General features: G+C 41.5%; 1 protein-coding gene and 1 pseudogene across 1 annotated transcript in view; one reads left to right on the forward strand and one right to left on the reverse strand.

Annotated features, from left to right (window-relative positions):
- The window catches only part of NHS (NHS actin remodeling regulator), a 347,684-nt gene that overhangs the window by 318,572 nt on the left and 10,545 nt on the right, over positions 1–18,567 (forward strand). The window contains exons 4-5 of the mRNA XM_035000245.1: positions 15,628–15,690; positions 17,674–17,866. Of these exons, the coding sequence (XP_034856136.1) occupies positions 15,628–15,690; positions 17,674–17,866 (256 nt within the window). The remainder of the gene's footprint in view (positions 1–15,627; positions 15,691–17,673; positions 17,867–18,567) is intronic.
- Positions 1,044–11,673, reverse strand: LOC118002254 (annotated as a pseudogene).

The following is an 18,567-nucleotide window of genomic DNA, read 5'->3' on the forward strand; positions in this document are numbered from 1 at the left end:
TTCAAACACCAAAAGAGGGAAAAGCCATAAACTTAGGAACTTTAAATAACCAAGTCAAAGAGCCTCTGAGGTACTGATAGATAAGTATCAGACAATTCTTCCCTTTTGTATGATTCCTATATTACATCACTTGATCACAAAGCCAGAATGATACTTCTACAGAATTCCTCATTCATTTATACTTTAACCATCCCACCTGGCTGCTCCTCAGTTCCCCATCCCTCTCCCTTTCCTTTGCAGTGATATTCTTTAGCCATTCCCTTCCTAAGGAATTGTGTGCACATCTTCCTTCCAAAGCAAGGAAACAAACAAGCAAGTGATGAGTCAGGGGAAGTTAGCCACGGGCAGATATATGAATGAACAGACTTGGACATTAAGATGGCAACTGCCTGATTCAGTGAGGTCTTTAAGCTGACTTGGGCAAATAAGCTGCTCTGGCTTGCTGAAAGGTCTATAATGCCACATCGTATTGTGCCACCAACGCCAGATCCCATGTTTCTAAGGGATTAACAGTAATCTAAACAAGGAGGTAGGTAGTCAATGTAACCAGGCACCTAATGTGACAATACAGTCAATGCTTTGGAGCTCCACTGGGAGTGGACTATGGCTTCTAGCATAATCATTTGCGAAGTGCAAAAACCTTCAGGATCCTGAGGACGATCTTTAAATCTCTTAGGACAGATAAATTAGGCACCTCTGTAACTCTAACCTTTCTACTTGGAAATGTGAAGTGAAAAACACCCCAGGGCGTGCAACACTGAGGCATAAACCATGCAGCAGAGATGGGAATACAGGAGGCTTTTAGGGTGCCCTACCTCCTTGTTCAAAAACCCATGAGAAGATCCCCAAGCATACTGCCAGAGCAGCCACTCTGGTGGTGACGGTGCCCCCAAGCTGAGCAAACCTGCAGGCATATGGCTATTTTCTGAAGAATAAGAGTAGCCATATAGGTACTCTATGTGTGGAGAATCAGAGGCCAGACGTTGAGGGACCTGGGCAAGCCACCTAGAAGTTTGGCTTGACACCTTCCACCTTTTGAGATGAACATCTCCATCCAGCAGCCCTTTGATGACAGAGCAGAGTGCAGGGGACCAAGAGACGGTCATATTCTCTGAGAGAAATGCTGATTCCCAAAAAGGTCCTGGGGAGATAACATCCCAGAGGCTTATTTATGAGCAAAGGTAGATAAAAACTGCCAGACCCCCGAACCATCTTATCAAGTTAGATATGTATTTAACAGGCCATAGCTTGGGGTGCCAGGTAAAACAGAGGGAACTCAGGGCATAATAAAAAGCAGGAAGACTGAAAGATCACGTGAGTGGCATGCTGGGTGACAGAGAAGCAAAGGACATACGGAAAAGTTTGTAGGAGCGTGCTGAAACCTAGCTGAAGGGAAGGCAGCACGGCTATAGTCTACGCCCAGGGAAAGCTTGCTTGGCTGGTTTTTGGCAAGAGTCCTTCCCTCCCTCCCTTCCTTTCTCAGACAGGATGGACATTCAACATTCAGCAGCATAACTGGGAGAGATCATATTTGTAAATGGGGAACAGGTGAATGGATACTGAAGAGAAATAGGCTGGGTGTGCCATTCTGTAATGTCCTGTGTATGCCAAAGGCAGGTTTGTGTTAACAGAGCACACGTGGGATTGTCCTGAACAGCAGTGCTATCTGGGCAGAAAGGGGATGCTAGGCTGGAGGTGGGGCTGGTAGACAGGAGGACCCTCAAGTTCTAGTTTTTAAATACTAGAGAGCAAGGAACAGTTTGGGCTCAGCTTTTTAGTCAAGAAACTGGATGCTGACTTTCTGTTCTATGCCCACCTTCTCCAAAACCCTAACAAATTTTGCAAAAGATAGGGCACCATCCCCATCCCGATCAGCCTCCTGGATGGTCCTGTGATGCTGCTCAGTTGCTCATCTGGGATATTCGCTCCATCCATCACGCATAGCACCTGGACAGCTCATTGTGCGAGATCCTATCATCTTTATCCAAATCATATGGCCCAAAAGCAAAACATAGTTCATTACTTCAGCTGTTGAGTGGTTCTGGTCCATTCTTATCTTCGCTCTTTGCACTATATTCAGTGGGTTGGAAATGAACCAAAGTTTTTATGAATCAATGGAAGTTTACCTGGTCTTCTCCCTCTGGAAAGAAGGCACTAATAAGCTGGCCCCCAGTGGGTTGATGACAAATTCTGGAATCAGCTGGGGATCTTCCCAGCTGAGGACCCCATTCTCGCCTTTGTCCAGGCTGGAGAACTGGCTATAGAGGTGGGTGATCTGACTGTGGGAAAAGCTGGTCTCCTTGATCTCTAGTTCTTCACCTTACAGTAATGATGGAGGCCGCATCCCCAAGTGGGAGCTCCTCTAGGAGCGGCCGCACCTGAAGCAACAGTGGAAAGCTAAAGACAAAAGGAACTGTACACAAATATTGTACTCTAGTTGGTAAATTTGTTCTTCACAAGAGAATGAACTAGAAATTCTGAAACTATGTGCATGATAGGATTGAGCAAATATATGTTGTGGATAATGATAATGAGTTTGTCACTGCTAGAGAAAGGAGTTACAAATAAAGAAAGGGGAAAGTCTAGAATGAATCCTTTGGTGTTGGATTACATCTAAAATATCAGTATAAATTCATACATATATTCTCAAACACATAGAGAGATATATACATGTATATGCAGATGGATAGGCATAAAATAAATATGTGCATATGTGCATGTACAAGTATACAAACATATTTCTTAGCTCTGTCATCTGAGAGGGTCTTAGAAGCAATGATAATCTGGTAACATTGAGCACATCTACTGCCCACATCTCCTTTTTTTTTTTTTTTTAAGATTTTATGTATTTATTTGACAGAGAGAGAGCAAGAGAGCACAAGCAGGGGGAGTGGCAGGCAGAGAGAGAGGGACACTAAGGAGATTTGACAACAACTCCCTGCTTAGCAGGGAGCCTGATGAGGGGGTCAATCCCAGGACCCTGGGATCATGACCTGAGCTGAAGGCAGACACTTAACCGATTGAGCCACCCAGGCACCTCATTACATCTTCCTTCTAAATACCATTCTCTAAAAAGATAAACCAGGGATCCTTGGAGAAATTTATTCAAGGGCTGGGCCAGGGGAAATGTAAGATAAGCCTAGAATATCTAAAGATGCTGAAAAGCAAGAAAGTGCTCAAAAAATAATAGGAGGCATGTCAAAAGGGCACAGAAGCCAACTTGAAGGAGCTCCCAATAGCTAAATCTGGGACACTTTGAGCAACAAAATAATGATAGTAATGGATTATAACTCAGAATAAATATCCCTGAGTTTATACTGATATAAGCAAATTGGGATAAATAAATACATGCATGGGGGTGGGGTAGTTCTTCCTTACAGAAGAGTTCTAATTAATAAATGTAGAAGTACGGATATAAATTTTAAAAATCACCATTAGCCAAATATGACAGTAACAATTTTTATGGGCAATAATCATCGATGAATGCTAAAATTAGTTGGGTGAGATTATGTTGAGAAACAGGATGTGTGCATCATCTCAAAGTTTCTCCCCATAAGATACTTGTTGATTACAAACAGAAAACAGTAATTTTAGCTGCAGAAAGCTGACAGCCACCGTCTTAGCCAAGTGGTCAAAATTAACATCAGCAGCAATAGGGCACAGCTGTATATGAACCTCCTGATATAATGCAATGAGATGACACTTCCGTGGGATTCTTGACAAAAATGTGTAACTTCAATCTAATCCTAAGAAAATGTCAGACAACCCTAAATTAAGGAACATTCTAGAAAATAATTGGCCAGTACTCTCCAGAAGTGTCAAGGTCATTAAAGCAATGATTGAGGGATTACCACAAACTGAAGGACACTAAGGAGATTTGACAACTAAATGCAATGTGAGATCCTGGATTGGATCCTGGACCAGAAAAAGGACATTACTAGGAAAACTGGTAAAAGCCAAATAAGGTTAATAAATTGGTAAATAGTATTCATCAATGTTAATTTTCTGCTTTCAATAAATGTACTATGATTATGTAAGATGTTAACATTAGGAAAAGCTGGATAAAGAGTATATGGGAATCTTCTCTACTACTTTTGCAACTTCTGTGTATCAATTATTTCAAAATAGAAAGTTAAAACACACACACACACACACACACACACACACACTTAGCCATAAATATTCCACAGTTCCTGGGTTGGGACTTGTACACCAGTGCCTATGATAGATATATGGCTTCTGGAGAAAGTAAGTTCAACCAGGACATGCTTAGTTTGTAATTTCTTTAAATAGCAAAATTCAGAAGACCACAGAGAATCTAATCTAAGATAATTAGAAGTTGCTATGGTACATGACACTTTGGCCCCTAGGGCACCCATAGATTCCCATTTCAGAGTGTGGAGACAATCTGTCATAGCAGCTCGCCCTCATCCTCTGCTGAATGGGATATCCAGCTCATCTGTTCTCATCAGTAAGGTCCCTTGGTCCAGGCCCAGATATGGGCCTCAAATACATGAGACATTGACCTGCTCTTCCCCCATGCAAGCCTAAGGCAGGCATTCCCAATAGATCGTGGCAATCTTTCCCACACAGTCCAGATAGCACTACTGATGAGAGTCAGCACTTGAGCTGAAACATCTCCTATTGCTGCATTCAGCTTGCAATCAGGTCTGTGGGGACCCTTGGAGTGTAAGTCCCTGCTTAGATTCTGAGGTCTAGACAGAAAAGCACAGAAATCATCCTTCCTGAAATGTGGTAATATGCTCCAGCAATTTCACCAAGCATCGCTCTCCAACCTTCATCAGTGATCCAGGGCTAGAATATCTAATGGTCTCTGTGGTAGCGGATGATGAAGCTTGACATGAGATGGAGCCCTATGGCAAAAGTTGATCAGGTTCCCGAGGAACACCGAAGCCTAAATCGTTATCATCAGGATTGACAGTTAACTCATTCCACCATATTGTGTTCAGTTACCCTCTTTCTCAGACTTCATAAAATTAGCCTGGGAAGAATAGCAGGGATTCTTTGTCATTTCATAGCCTGATAGTAGTTTTTTAACTTATCATACTGTGCATCCAGGGATTTTAAAAGTCTGTCAAATCATACTTTTCTTCTTACCAAGGAGGTGTATCTGAAGGACAGGGGACATTCCAACAGCCTTACTGGGAAGTAAATGAAGGCAATCACTCAAACTAGGACCCAGATTCCCTTGGTCATAGTCCAGAGCTATAAACAATGACCATGTTCATTCTTCCATTTTCTATCAAGAAGAAGAAAATAGGTCTTATGAGAAAGCAGCTTCTGAGAAAAACTAAACTGGCTTACAGAAGAATGACAAGACTGGGAGTGGAGTTCTGAGCCAAGAGAGGGCTTAAAGACTAGAGCTGGCAGGGGGCGCATTTCAACAGTATTTGACCTGCCCTGAGATAAAGAGCTTCTCACTGCCTCACTCTCTCTCCCATCCCCAGCTCTGTCTCCTCTCATCCAGCCTGTCCCCTCCTTCTCTTTCCCCATGAGTCCTCACTAGAGATTTCTGATATTCTATTGGTTTACAAGACTGAGACTGAGAAATGCTGACCAAGCCTTTCCTTTGTTGTAAAAGAATTACACATACCACAATGTCCTAAACAGGTTGTGTTTTGCTTTTATAAAATATCTTCATAGTTTTGCAAGCTCTCTCAGAAATATTCTGTTGTTTTATGACCTGTCTCAAAATGGTTCTGTCCCTCCAAATTAAGTCTCTCTTGCTTCAGTCTAAATGTTTTCCTTTATCTCATCCAGTTTGTTCCTTTAAATCAATTAAGAAAAATTCTAACATTGGTATGAGAATCTCTGACATAAAAATTCTTCCCTAATCCTAAACCTTCAATTCCTTCATTCTGCCTAAAGAAGAAAGTTCAAATCCTTAGCCCAACTCTCCAGCCTCTGTACGATCCAGTCCTTAACTTACCTTTCCAGATGGATTTCCCACAAATCCTTTGCACAGACCCTAGACCTCAGCCAAACCAAACTCCACGTGCTTCTTGAGAAAATATCCTGCATTCTCAAAACAGTATCTCCACTTGGAATGCCCTCTCTCCCACTGTGGCCTCTTATTTATTCCTTCATTTTGAAAAAAAAAATTAACTGACACAAAAATGAGAGACATAATTTCTGCCATCCAGAGTACATGGGATACTAGAGAAAATCATATGTTATTCAGTATAAGGTACTAACACCTAACTGGTATGTGGTGTTAGAATGGGGCTGGATGTTAGGATTAAACTTCATGGTAAAGGGAGCACCTGAAAAGGCCTTGAAGGATGGGGTAGAATTTCAATATGTACACTGGGAGGAAAAGGATTATAGGCTGAGGAAACCATGAGAGCAAGCTCACACAGGCAGGAGAAAATGAAGTGCGTATACATTAAATTCAAATACTTTGGTTTGGCTGCAGTGCTTCAGTACACCAGATCTTGAAGGACCTTGAATGTCAGACTAAAATGTATGAATCTATTCCACAGACATAGGAAATTACTGAAGAGTTTTGAGTACAGAAATAACATGATCAGAAAGAGCAATGCTTTAGGAAGATACCAGGCCGTGTGTGTACAGGAATAACTTCTTCAATTTCTAGAGGTTTCTTCTTGGTATAGTAGGGAGAGAAGAGCCTGACATTAGTTTCAAATGTAAGACTGCAGGAGTGGTGATGCCTGTCACACGCTCCAATTACCTCAGCTGTCTGGTCTTGCAAAAGGTAGACAGATCTTGGAGACTGGCTATAAGTAACTTGTGACTTTACTCATAGCTGCTGTTGTGATACGGTATTCTCCTTGGGGCAAGTCAGCACAGCACCTAGGACGTGGAACTATACAGCTACTGACCCCAGCAAATAACTTTTTCCCTCTATACCCATTTTTGAGAATCACCAGAAGCAGTTTGCTTTTGAGGCAACATCAGTTCTCCTGTCCTCTGCCATAAGGTGCAGAGATCATTATCATCTCGACACCCCATGGAACATCACACTGGTTCCTGTTTTCCTCATGGGCTAAGGAACCAGTGGTAGCAAGTACTTTAGGTGTCTTAGATACAAGCAAGCCAGGGGTGAAAGCCTGGTACCATGTACTTCACCAGTCAGGGTCCAGCCAGGAACACAGAATCCATACCAGTTATTTTAACAGAGAGAACTCAATATAGGGAAGGTACTGTAAAACTGACACAGCAAACGGGAAACGGAGGCGACACAGAGATAGTAACTGCCAAAAGGAGCTGACACGCCTAGGACAGAATCAATAGGGAGCAGCTGGTGAGAAAGAAATGTTATTTTCAGAGTCCCGACAGAGCAGAGTGCGGAAGAATAGATGTGCAGCTGACAGACAACAGCTGAACAGGCAGCACAATAGCTAATGACAGCATTAGCCAACAAGTCCGGTTAGTATCAAATATTGTGAGAAATAAAGAAAATTCCTTATTGCAGATTTTAGTTTTGTAATTCTTTCTTTTTAAAACGTGAGCCTGGCTGTGGAGCAGCGAATAAAATTACTTCTTTGTACACATCGTTGCGGAATATGCTCAGATTCACGTTTCCTTGCACACCTGAGACATTTCACTGTTCTAAGTATAAGCAGACAATGGAATAGTACTCACAATAAAATGGAATGAATTACTGATACACACAACAACTTGGATGGATCTCAAAGACATTATGCTGAGTGAAAGAAGCCAGTCTCAAAAGGTATGCTTCCATTTATATGACACTTTCAAAAAGACAAAACCATATGATGGAGAACAGGTTCTTGGTTGCCAGGGGCAAAGAGTGGGGAGAGACTATGACTCTAAAAGGATAGCACAAGGGACCTTTTTGAGGTAATGGAAATGTTCTGAATCCTGATCGTGGGAGGGTTACATGAGTCTATGCATGTGATAACACTCCTAGAGCTATATTTAAAAAGTCAGTTAAAAAGAGGGGGGAAGGTAAAAAATAAAGGTGGAACATGCGTGGCTTGTGCATGAGAAGGTTTTATCTTTTCTTATTTTTTTAAAAATTTGCTGTGGTAAGGTTAAGTATGACCCTGCTGAGCTCTTGCCACAGCTGGAGTGAGTTACAAGGGAAAAGTGTCACTTGGAGTGAGACCAAATCTACAACATCTCTTCAGTTACTGCACACCTTGGAGCTTCCAGCTGAGGGCAAGGCAGGAGGGCGAGCGAAGAATGTTGCCTGCTCCTGTGATTTGGGGAGGGTATTTGTGGCATCTGCAGCAGTTCGAAGCCTCCTTCTTCCCTCCACTTCAAAGCCTGGCCTGCCTTTTCCCCACTCCTGTCTTTTATTTGGTGCTAGCAACCTTTGAGGACTGATACTGAATGGCCCTTGGCAGTGGCCCCACTAATTGGCAAAGCTGGCCACAGGGGATGAATAAGACACTCACTGGCATCAGCATCACACTGATCACGGTCCAGCGGGCCTTGTTTTATGTTCCCCTTGACAGTCCAGAGCAATTCCTGTGAATAAATGACGGAGCAGCAGCCGGAAGTGGTCTCCCTCCTGGCCCCCCTGGAGCCCTCTTTTCCATTCACGTGGGGACTACCTTCCACACATGCTTCAAAGTAGAATTTTGTTATGCTCAGCACATTTAAATCATTTCATTAGTAGAACACCATTAAACAAAGTGTTCCTGAACTTTAAGATACATAAAATCATTTTGCATTCCATCACCCAAAGAATCTTCCTTCAGTTCCAGCTGAGATCAAAAGGAGAGAGAGATTCTTGGCAGTGACATGCTGTCTTCCACAAAGCCTCTCTTGTGGTGGGAACTGCACCATTGCCACTGCATTCAAGTTCTGCTCACTAGGGGCCGATCTCATACCCAACACGTCTATCAAGACTATCAGCAGGATGGGATTCCAAAGTAAATGAGCACATACTCTTTTGTGTTTGGCTTCTTTCACGCCACATGCTTTTTTGAGGTCAGTGTTGCATGTATCAGTACCGTGTTCTTTTTTATTACTGGGCAGTACTTCCTTATATGAATATGGTAGTCCCCAATTTGTTTCTCCATTCTGTTGTTGGTAGATTATTTGAGGTGTTTCTAGTTGTGAGGACTTTTGGGGGGGACTTTTACGAATAAAGTTGCTATACATATTTTTGTGCAAGGGTTTTTGTGGACATACCCATTCTTCTTACCTCCATATACCTAAGAGGGAATTACAGGGGAGACATATGTTTAGATTTGTTAGATACTGCCAGCCTCTGAAGTGGCTATCCCATTTTACACTCACCCTATCAATTTATGAGAGTTCTAGTTGCTCTTCATCTTTGCCAACACTTGTTATTATTGATCTTTTTTATTTTAGCCCCTCTAGCATATAGCACTATGTGCCTGTGGTTTTCATTTTAATTTTCCTGATGAGAAATGATGTTAAGGGCCTATGCATACGCTTATCAGCCTTTTGTATATTTCCTTTTGCCAAGTGCTTCTCAGGAGAGTTGAGGAAGTGGTGGTGGCAATATCTGTCAGGGAAGAGAAATAAAGGTATAATTTGGAAAAGCAGACTTACCAATGATAAGGCCATTTTTCCTAGTCCTGAATATTTATGCATTTTGGTGTTTTAAATAGATAGTAATGTATAAAGTGGTTAAAAGAAGAACTTAGTAGGCACTTGTTCCTAAATATCTCCCTCCTGGCCTATAACTGCTATCCACAATTCGGCCTCAGAGCTGTGTTCCTTTGGGCTTTTCACTAGGAGTTCTCAGCACATTAATGTGAATGCATCTGTGGGCTTCTGTCAAGCCTCACGGCTGGCTGGGAGTGCAGTGTGAAGGGTTTGGGCACTTGGGGGTGCTGCGTTCCAGCCCTCTGGGGAAGCATGAAGGCCCTGGCTGCCTGGGAGAGAGTGGGGAAAAAGGAAACACCAGGAAAGGGATGAAAGGCTTAGGAGAGAAACATAGGCTGCCCCCTAAACTTTTACTTACTTCATTCTGTTTTCCCATGGTTATTCACTTTGGTAAATGTTGGAGTTGAGGAGAGAGGAAAGGGAGAAGTACAGTATGTGCCAGAAATGATGTTATTAAACATGTTTGGAAGAGCATAATGCCAGCCAATAGGAGACTCTGGGACAGTGTCATGGAATGAAAGTGCTATGTAATTGCAGGAGGAAGAGTGCTAAGTGAAGAAGGTATTGCCAGATTCCTTTAAGCCTTCCAGAAAGATCAAGGCACTTCATGTTTATGTGCAACACATTCACACACTCCAGTAAAGAAAAATCTGAGGCAGACAAGGTCCCCTCCATCTCACAGGCCATAACCTGTGCAGAAATGCAGGGACCTGGTCTAAGGACAAATAAGCCCCAGGGTAGAATGAAAATAAGGTCCTAGATCCCCTGACTAGGAACCTATGTGGCTTGCAATGGACATCTTCACTCTAAAGTTTTATTCCTATATTCAAGCATACCACAGCATCCATTCTCTAGTTAATATTTCTCATGTTTAAGACAGCATGATAGTAATGAATCAGCTCTGAAAGTCAGCTGCTATAAATGCCATGTGTTATCAGATCACACACTAAAGCCAAATTTTCAAAACATTTCCTGCTGAAATACCCACAACATTTTAACAGATGTCTTTTGGAGAGTCTAGAAGCAAAGTAAGCTCCCATCAGCATATAAAATAAAACCCAAAAGAAGTAAAATGTGGAGGGATTATATTTTTCTTTTGGCAATAAGAGAAAGGTTGGGAAAAATCTTGAGATGTTTGGAGAAATGCTTGTTCATAGCCACAAAAGTGAAGAAATGAATAATGTGTTATTTCTTGTTCTGAACACTGACTGTAAGCATGTAACTAACTTTCGTTGACGCAGTTTCATGGGCAGGTAGGGAAAGGATCTGAGAGTGTAAATTATGGGCCAGCAGGGACAGAAATGGGGTGAAAGCATCAAAGAAGCATCTTTTGTCAGGGACAGGATGGGCAAGACCAGTGGTGGATGATTCTAAAATGGTGCAGGCCTCCCAAAATCAGGGGTAGGGGGGCCAGAATGGGAGCCTGGAAAAAGAAAGAGAAATTTTTATGTGTGTGTTTTTCTCCAACATTATGAAAAAATCTGAAAGTACAGAAAAGCCAAAAGAACTGTATAGTGATGAGAGAGATACAGTTTTTCAGGTGACAATTTGTTTCCCCCGGGGGCTGATTTTGACCTTCAAAGAAATGTTCTTGAATGAATCAATGAGTGGTCTAAGAGGCTTCCCACACACTTCTTCTGGGGAAGCCAAGGCTGTTCACTGCTACTCCTGTATGCAGTGGTAATTCCAAAAGCAGGAACGTCCTACGAGTCCGCTTCTGTTTTACCTATTGTTTTGGATGCTCCTTGCTCATGCTGTCTCGTCTCCTCCTTGCCTTGTTATCTTTGACTTTGTGCTGGATGTTGTACTGAAAAATTATCTGTGGAGATCATCTGATATCATTTCTTTTGAGAGGATTTTTGTTTGCTTATGCCAGGCACATGGGGGTGCTAGCTGCCAGGACAACAAATTTTATTTAAGCATTACCAAGGCAGTAGGAATACAGTTAGGAACAAGAAATGGTTTCTGCCCTTACAGGTCTTACTAAGAATAAGCAAAAGGATTCATTTAAATAGAGTCCTTAAAGGATAATTTAATTCATACAAGTCTGATCAGCATGCAGCTTTTCCTCACCTTATCCATGCGCACTGGTTAAGGAGTGGCATGCTGGGCCATGCAGAGATGCCCTGAGGTAGAAGTTCTCTTTCAGTTTTATTTCTTAGGTAATTTTAGAAAAAAATTCTAGGAACTGATTATTGCATTCACCATATAAAAGTCTAATCAGAAATAATCAGAACTATTTTACTTCCTTTGACCAAACACCCAGGAAAGAGAATGCTTTAAAACACTACACTTATGCAGTTACTAATTTCATGGCAGAAATAAAACTAAAGTCCATTTCAAGATTATAAGCTTAACTACTCTAAATCAACAGATCATTTAGAGAAGCTCGAGTGCTTCTGTCATGGTGGTAGAACCAAAGAACAAAGTCCTTCCACACACAAGGTCCAGAGTACCTAGTTTCAGCCTTCACAAGCTGGAGGTTGGAGCTCCTATCAAAATAGTGGAGAGGCGGATTAGCTGAGAAGGAATCTTCAGTGGAGTGTAACCTACAGAGACCCTGACTTAACGATGGTTGACCAAAACAGAACAGTCTCTCTCTGGACTTGACGTCCTTAGTCATTTCCAAAGGTTATCTCGTACTTATTTAATGGCATGGGGGGGGGTGGTTCTCAAACTGATGAAAACTAAAAACCACTCCTCATCCCTCACTCCTGGAAAAAATACTCAATAGGAGAGCTGACTTAGAAGATTAAAGAAAAACTGGACAGCCACATGCAGAAGAATGAAACTGGACCATTTCCTTACACCACACACAAAAATAGACTCAAAATGGTTGAAAGACCTCAATGTGAGACAAAAGTCCATCAAAATCCTAAAGGAGAACACAGCCAGCAACCTCTTTGACCTCAGCTGCAGCAACTTCTTCCTAGAAACATCGCCAAAGGCAAGGGAAGCGAGGGCAAAAATGAACTATTGGGACTTCATCAAGATAAAAAGCTTTTGCACAGCAAAAGAAACAGTCAACAAAACCAAAAGACAACCGACAGAATGGGAGAAGATATTTGCAAATGACATATCAGATAAAGGGCTAGTATCCAAAATCTATAAAGAACTTATCAAACTCAACACCCAAAGAGCAAATGATCCAATCAAGAAATGGGCAGAAGACATGAACAGACATCTTTCCAAAGAAGACATCCAAGTGGCCAACAGACATATGAAAAAGTGTTCAACATCGCTAGGCATCAGGGAAATCCAAATCAAAACCTCAATGAGAAACCACCTCACACCAGTCAGAATGGCTAAAATTAACAAGTCAGGAAACGACAGATGTTGGCGGGGATGCGGAGAAAGGGCAACCCTCCTACTCTGTTGGTGGGAATGCAAGCTGGTGCAGCCACTCTGGAAACAGTATGGCGGTTCCTCAAAAAGTTGAAAATAGAGCTACCCTACGACCCAGCAATTGCACTACTGGGTATTTACCCCAAAGATACAAATGTAGGGATCCCAAGGGGTACGTGTACCCTGATGTTTATAGCAGCAATGTCCGCAATAGCCAAACTATGGAAAGAGCCAAGATGTCCATCGACAGATGAATGGATAAAGAAGATGTGGTATATATATGCAATGGAATATTATGCAGCCATCAAAAGGAATGAAATCTTGCCATTTGCAATGACGTGGATGGAACTGGAGGGTATTATGCTGAGCGAAATATGTCAATCAGAGAAAGACATGTATCCTATCATCTCATTGATATGAGGAATTCTTAATCTCAGGAAACAAACAGTGTTGCTGGAGTGGTACAGGGGGTGGGAGGGATGGGGTGGCTGGGTGATAGACATTGGGGAGGGTATGTGCTATGGTGAGCGCTGTGAATTGTGTAAGACTGTTGAATCACAGACCTGTACCTCTGAAACAAATAATACATTTTATGTTTAAAAAAAAAAAAGAAGATAACAGGAAAGGAAAAATGAAGGGGGGGAAATCGAAGAGGGAGACGAACCATGAGAGACTATGGACTCTGAGAAACAAACTGAGGGTTCTAGAGGGGAGGGCGTGGGGGGATGGGTTAGCCTGGTGATGGGTATTGAAGAGGGCACGTGCTGAATGGAGCACTGGGTGTTATACGCAAACAATGAATCATGGAACACTACATCAAAAACTAATGATGTAATGTGTGGTGATTAATATTAACATAATAAAAAAATCATAAAAAAAGATTAAAGACAAACTACCAAAATTAATAATATTAGTATCATTAATATGTTTTATGCCCTGCAGTTTTCTGCTGTGTAATTTTTTAAATCCTTTCATGAGACACCAGAGCCTTTGGTTTCTTGGAAACAGGTTCCTTTACCATACAGGCTTTGCTTTCAGGCTCCCTTTCTCCTGCTTCCATGAGTTTGCTCTCTACTTTGCATACCCCGGGGTCTTACTTGAGACCCACACATCACTATCTGTGACTGATTCTTAGGAGAGAGCCAGGTTAATGTCTGAACTCAGGCCACATACAGCAAATCTGTCAAAATGATCATTTTCAGTGAGGGAGCCACAGCCCCTACAAAATCATTTGTCTTAAATAACATCTAGATCAAAGTCAACTGGGCCTGAGGAAATGGCATTTGCTATGCTTAAAAATTAATGAGCAACCCTGTCACTTAAAATTTAGAAACTTAGAATAGAATTAGACCTTGAGTGTTCCACCTCCAAAACAAATGTCTGCCATAGGCTTAAGAATAATTAGAACTGGAATATATTAATACTGAGCCTCTGATGGAACCAAACATTGCTTGTGTTTTCCTCTATTTGTTTTCACCTACTTGCATTAAGATGGTCAGTACCCATGGATTCTGTGGTGTCTGCTTCCTCCTGATATCTTGAGGACAAACCTTACTTTTTTGGGGTTTCCCATCACTGCTAAAACACACAGGGCTAATATCATTCCAGTGTACCAATAATTTGTTGAGCTCCTACAATGAGGAGGCATTTTGCTGGCATCATGGAAGACTGAAAAGAAAATCAAATATGGCTCCTGACCCCTAAGAACTCATAATCTAATAGAAGAAAAAGACACATCCAGGAAGAATTCAGGTTGCGTTAAAGCAATGCTATATGGAAAGTGCTACAACAGAGGCCTAATTGAATCCAAAGCTGACATGGTTTAGAGTTTAAGACAGTTTCAATGTCCTTCTCCGTAGATCCTGAAAAGGGGATTCTAGTTACCTGATTATTCTCCAAACAGGATGGGCTACATCATTTGTGGGGCTCAGTGCAAAATGAAGGCCCAGGGCCCCTTACTCAAAAAAGCATGGTGTCCTTCTGAGTGCGGGGCCCTGTCACATGCCCTTGAATCCAGCCCTATCTTCAAATACGGTCTATGAATATGAGGAAGAGGCAAATTTTAAGCAGCCTGGATGAAGAAAGTACACACAGGGAATTTTCTTCCAAGTAGTTCACAGGAAAATAAACTCACTCTAAGGAAAGAGAACAATTCAGTCTTTACAAATTAACAAATGGGACTGGGATCTAAAGGAAAGTTACCATTTGCAAAGTCAAGGTCACAGATATGGCACAGCTACAAGGTAAAGGTGATAATAATAGTAGCAGTAGCAGGGGTAGCAGCTGACAAATGTACAGAGCTTATTGAGTGCCACCATTCTTCACAGTCTCTTCTGTCGACTTACTCATTTAATCCTCAAAACAGCCCTGGAGGATGGACAGATGCTATTATTGCCCTAACTTACAGATGAGGAAACTGACCTTAGAAAGGCTGAGTAACTGTCCCTGGTCACAGAGCAAATAAATGGTAGAACCAGGATTTGAACTCAGACAGTCTAGCTCCAAAGTCTGTGCTCTTAGCCACTATTTATGCTATTTCTCATAAAATAAGGACAGATATGGAGGGAAGGAAGGGAGGGAGTCATCCCAGTATATTCATTTATTAATATTTTAGATTTGGCTTAACCAGGACGTACTGTGTGTTGTGTGCATGTTTTTAATTTTTCCTTTTTTTGCATTTCATGTTCATAGTTTAACAGCACCCGTTCGCCCTCCCCCACTGAGTGTTGCCACATGACCCCATGGAGTAGAAAGGTACTGGTTCTGAGAACATTCCATCACAGCCCTATCCCATTCTCTACACTTTCTTCTCTCTTTTAACTATGGCAAACTCTGTTGTTTCTAACTAACAGGTATTCTTTTAAATCTCCTTCAAGAGTGATATTTTCCTAACTTGAATTAAATAAAATATCATTTAGACAGCCATGTCATTGGCTTTCTTTCCCACTTACTTTTCCCCCCTAAATTGCAATTAAGGCTCTGTTCAAGATGGGCATCACCTAATGCCACTCCTGGACCTTATAGTTCAAAGGAAAGTGATTCCAACTTTGCCCTATATTTATCAGAACTGTAAATACAGGTTCGGCTTCTCAAATCAAAAAAGAGAATAGGACAAAAGGATTCTCTGGCAGCCAGTTGTCCCTGTCGCCATTAAATAAAACGTGGTTTTGGCTGCTGGTCAGAGCCTGTAGTCAGGTCACTATTCTTTCTTTGTTTCCCAGTCCATTGTTATTCAAGGAAGGAATCGCCTACAAAATGTGGCCTCTGGTGGTGGGGGTTTCTCTCCAGCTCCTGCTCTTTCTCTTTTCTGTCTCTCTTTTTGCATGCACCAAACTTTTTTTTTTTCTTTTTGGAAGTTACCTAGGAAACAAAGTCTTTTGTGCTCCAACTTTATTTGAGCTATTCGCTTCGCTGGGAATCTGCACAAAAGCTGGAGAGAGAAAGAAGGTTGCAATGTTTTACTAAAATGTTCATGGTGAACACATTTTTCTCAAGGGGGGTAATCATATCCTGTTGGGTGTGTTGGGGGGCTTTGCAGATACCTCTGACAAGGTAAGCAAAAGCTGGGGGGTTAACTTAAACAAGTGGCTCTGGAATCTTCTAAGAGGACCTGAGAACACTTTGACAATATGTGAAATCCTGAGTCAGCAGGACATGATGCTTCCAAGTATGAGGATGAGAAATTTTTTCATGATTTTAGGACTTTACTCCAGTTAAGTTAAACCTTAACTGGAGTAAGAGGGAAAAATATTTATTTTATACAAACACTCACCTTCCTCCAAATTATGGAAAGAAAGAAAACTAGGGTCAGTGGTGAAAACTGGGTCTTTTAATAATCTGGTTTAGAAGCCCAACCCTGAAATCATAATTGGAATGGAGCCTTTTTAATAATCTGGGTTAGGAGCCCAGCCCTGAAATAAAAGTAGATAATATTAATATCTATCAAGGGCTTGGATGGAGAATTTTCAAATGTCATACAGAAGTCAAGGCCTCTAACTCCACAGCTAGAAGAAAAGCTTCCCACTGCAAAAGCTGAAAGAAATGAAGACCCTTTACTCTTCCGAATTTGAAAAAGAAACTCTCTTGAATCTTTCTCCCCATTAACTGCTTTTGTATTTTCCACTATAGTAAGTGGGGGAGGGGAGCTGCTTTTCCATGTGCACACAGTGTTGATGAAACTGCATTTTTGAAATGTTATTCACAAAAACCACAGTCCTGCAGTAAAATTAACTCCTTGTGATTTAAGCCAGCCTCTCAGATTAGATAGGCTTGTCCTTCTGGTGATGTGTTCTGGAATGTTTCCTGACTCCAGGTTTTCTGGCACGTTTTCTGAGCCTTTCATAGGCATCTAAATCATCTTCTCCCTTTGATCCCAGTCATCTAGAGCTCTCGAGACTTTCATTAGCAATATATGGATATCCAGAATCTACCTGTCACTGGATTAGAGACTAATATTTTTCTTCAGTTTTGAAGTTAGGGGTCTTATGGCTACCTTGTCTCTCCTCTTAATTCCATTTAACCTGAAAAGCATGTTTATTAAGTCCATTTTTTCTTTTGTGTCGCTTGACTATTGAAATTATAACTTTCAATTAGTGGTGCTTACTAACTATTTCTAGGAATTCTTCCTTTGACCTAAAAGCTTATTTCTGACCTCGCTGTTCTTAACTGTGAAATTCCTTAATATGTGTGCTCACATATAAACCATTCTGGCTAAGTCTGAATGTACTTCATTTGCAGTCCCATCCCCCGGAGGACGAAGATACAGATGTCATGTTAGGGCAGCGGCCGAAAAACCCAGTACACAATATCCCATCGACGCTGGACAAGCAGACCAACTGGAGCAAAGCACTGCCTCTCCCAACACCAGAGGAGAAGATGAAACAAGATGCCCAAGTGATTTCTTCCTGCATTATTCCCATCAATGTCACTGGTACCGTTCTGTTCTTTTCTTAGGGGCACAATATTCTGTGTTTTAAATGTGTTCAAAACCTGTGCTGCTGGGCGGACCAGTTAAGAATACCGCTTTGTAAACAAGCAATACCTTTTTCATCAGAATACAACCCAGAAGATGTTCAATATGCTTTTGTCAGGTTTTGAACATCCATTTGCATATGTTCTGCTGGGCCGCTTGTTATGTAAATGATGGACAGTTTCTTTTTGAAAAAAGTCACCAAATAGCTCTTTGGTCATAGCTGACTGAAATAATGGAGAAAGCGGCAGTGATTAGTCATATGATAATGATGCATGGCACAGCAAGAAAGAAAACAGCAAACCCCAGGTCTCTCAAACTGCAAGTAATGATCCTGTAGACCAACTATAAAATCTGTTTTCAGGCTTCTTTGGATGAAGGTAGGCTTGTTTAAAAAGATCGTTTAGATTTCTGCATCGATTATGGTGATTTCTGACCTAAAAATATGCGGATTCAAAGATGAAGGCTGAATTCTATTCTAATCCAGCCAGCCTGGCTTACATTCCTCTCTGCTTTCCTCTTCTTGTGTACTGAGAGTTTGAATATTAGTCTAGGTCGAACGCAAGCCTGTCCAGACTTTTCTTGAAAAGTTTATCTGTGGAGACTGTAGATTCCACGATGGGACCTGGTAATCTTAGCTGTAAGTGAAATGATGTTATGAA

The sequence above is a fragment of the Mirounga leonina genome, unplaced genomic scaffold (assembly GCF_011800145.1).
Source record: "Mirounga leonina isolate KUSES-001 unplaced genomic scaffold, KU_Mleo_1.0 Mir_101595, whole genome shotgun sequence".
NCBI lineage: Eukaryota > Metazoa > Chordata > Mammalia > Carnivora > Phocidae > Mirounga > Mirounga leonina.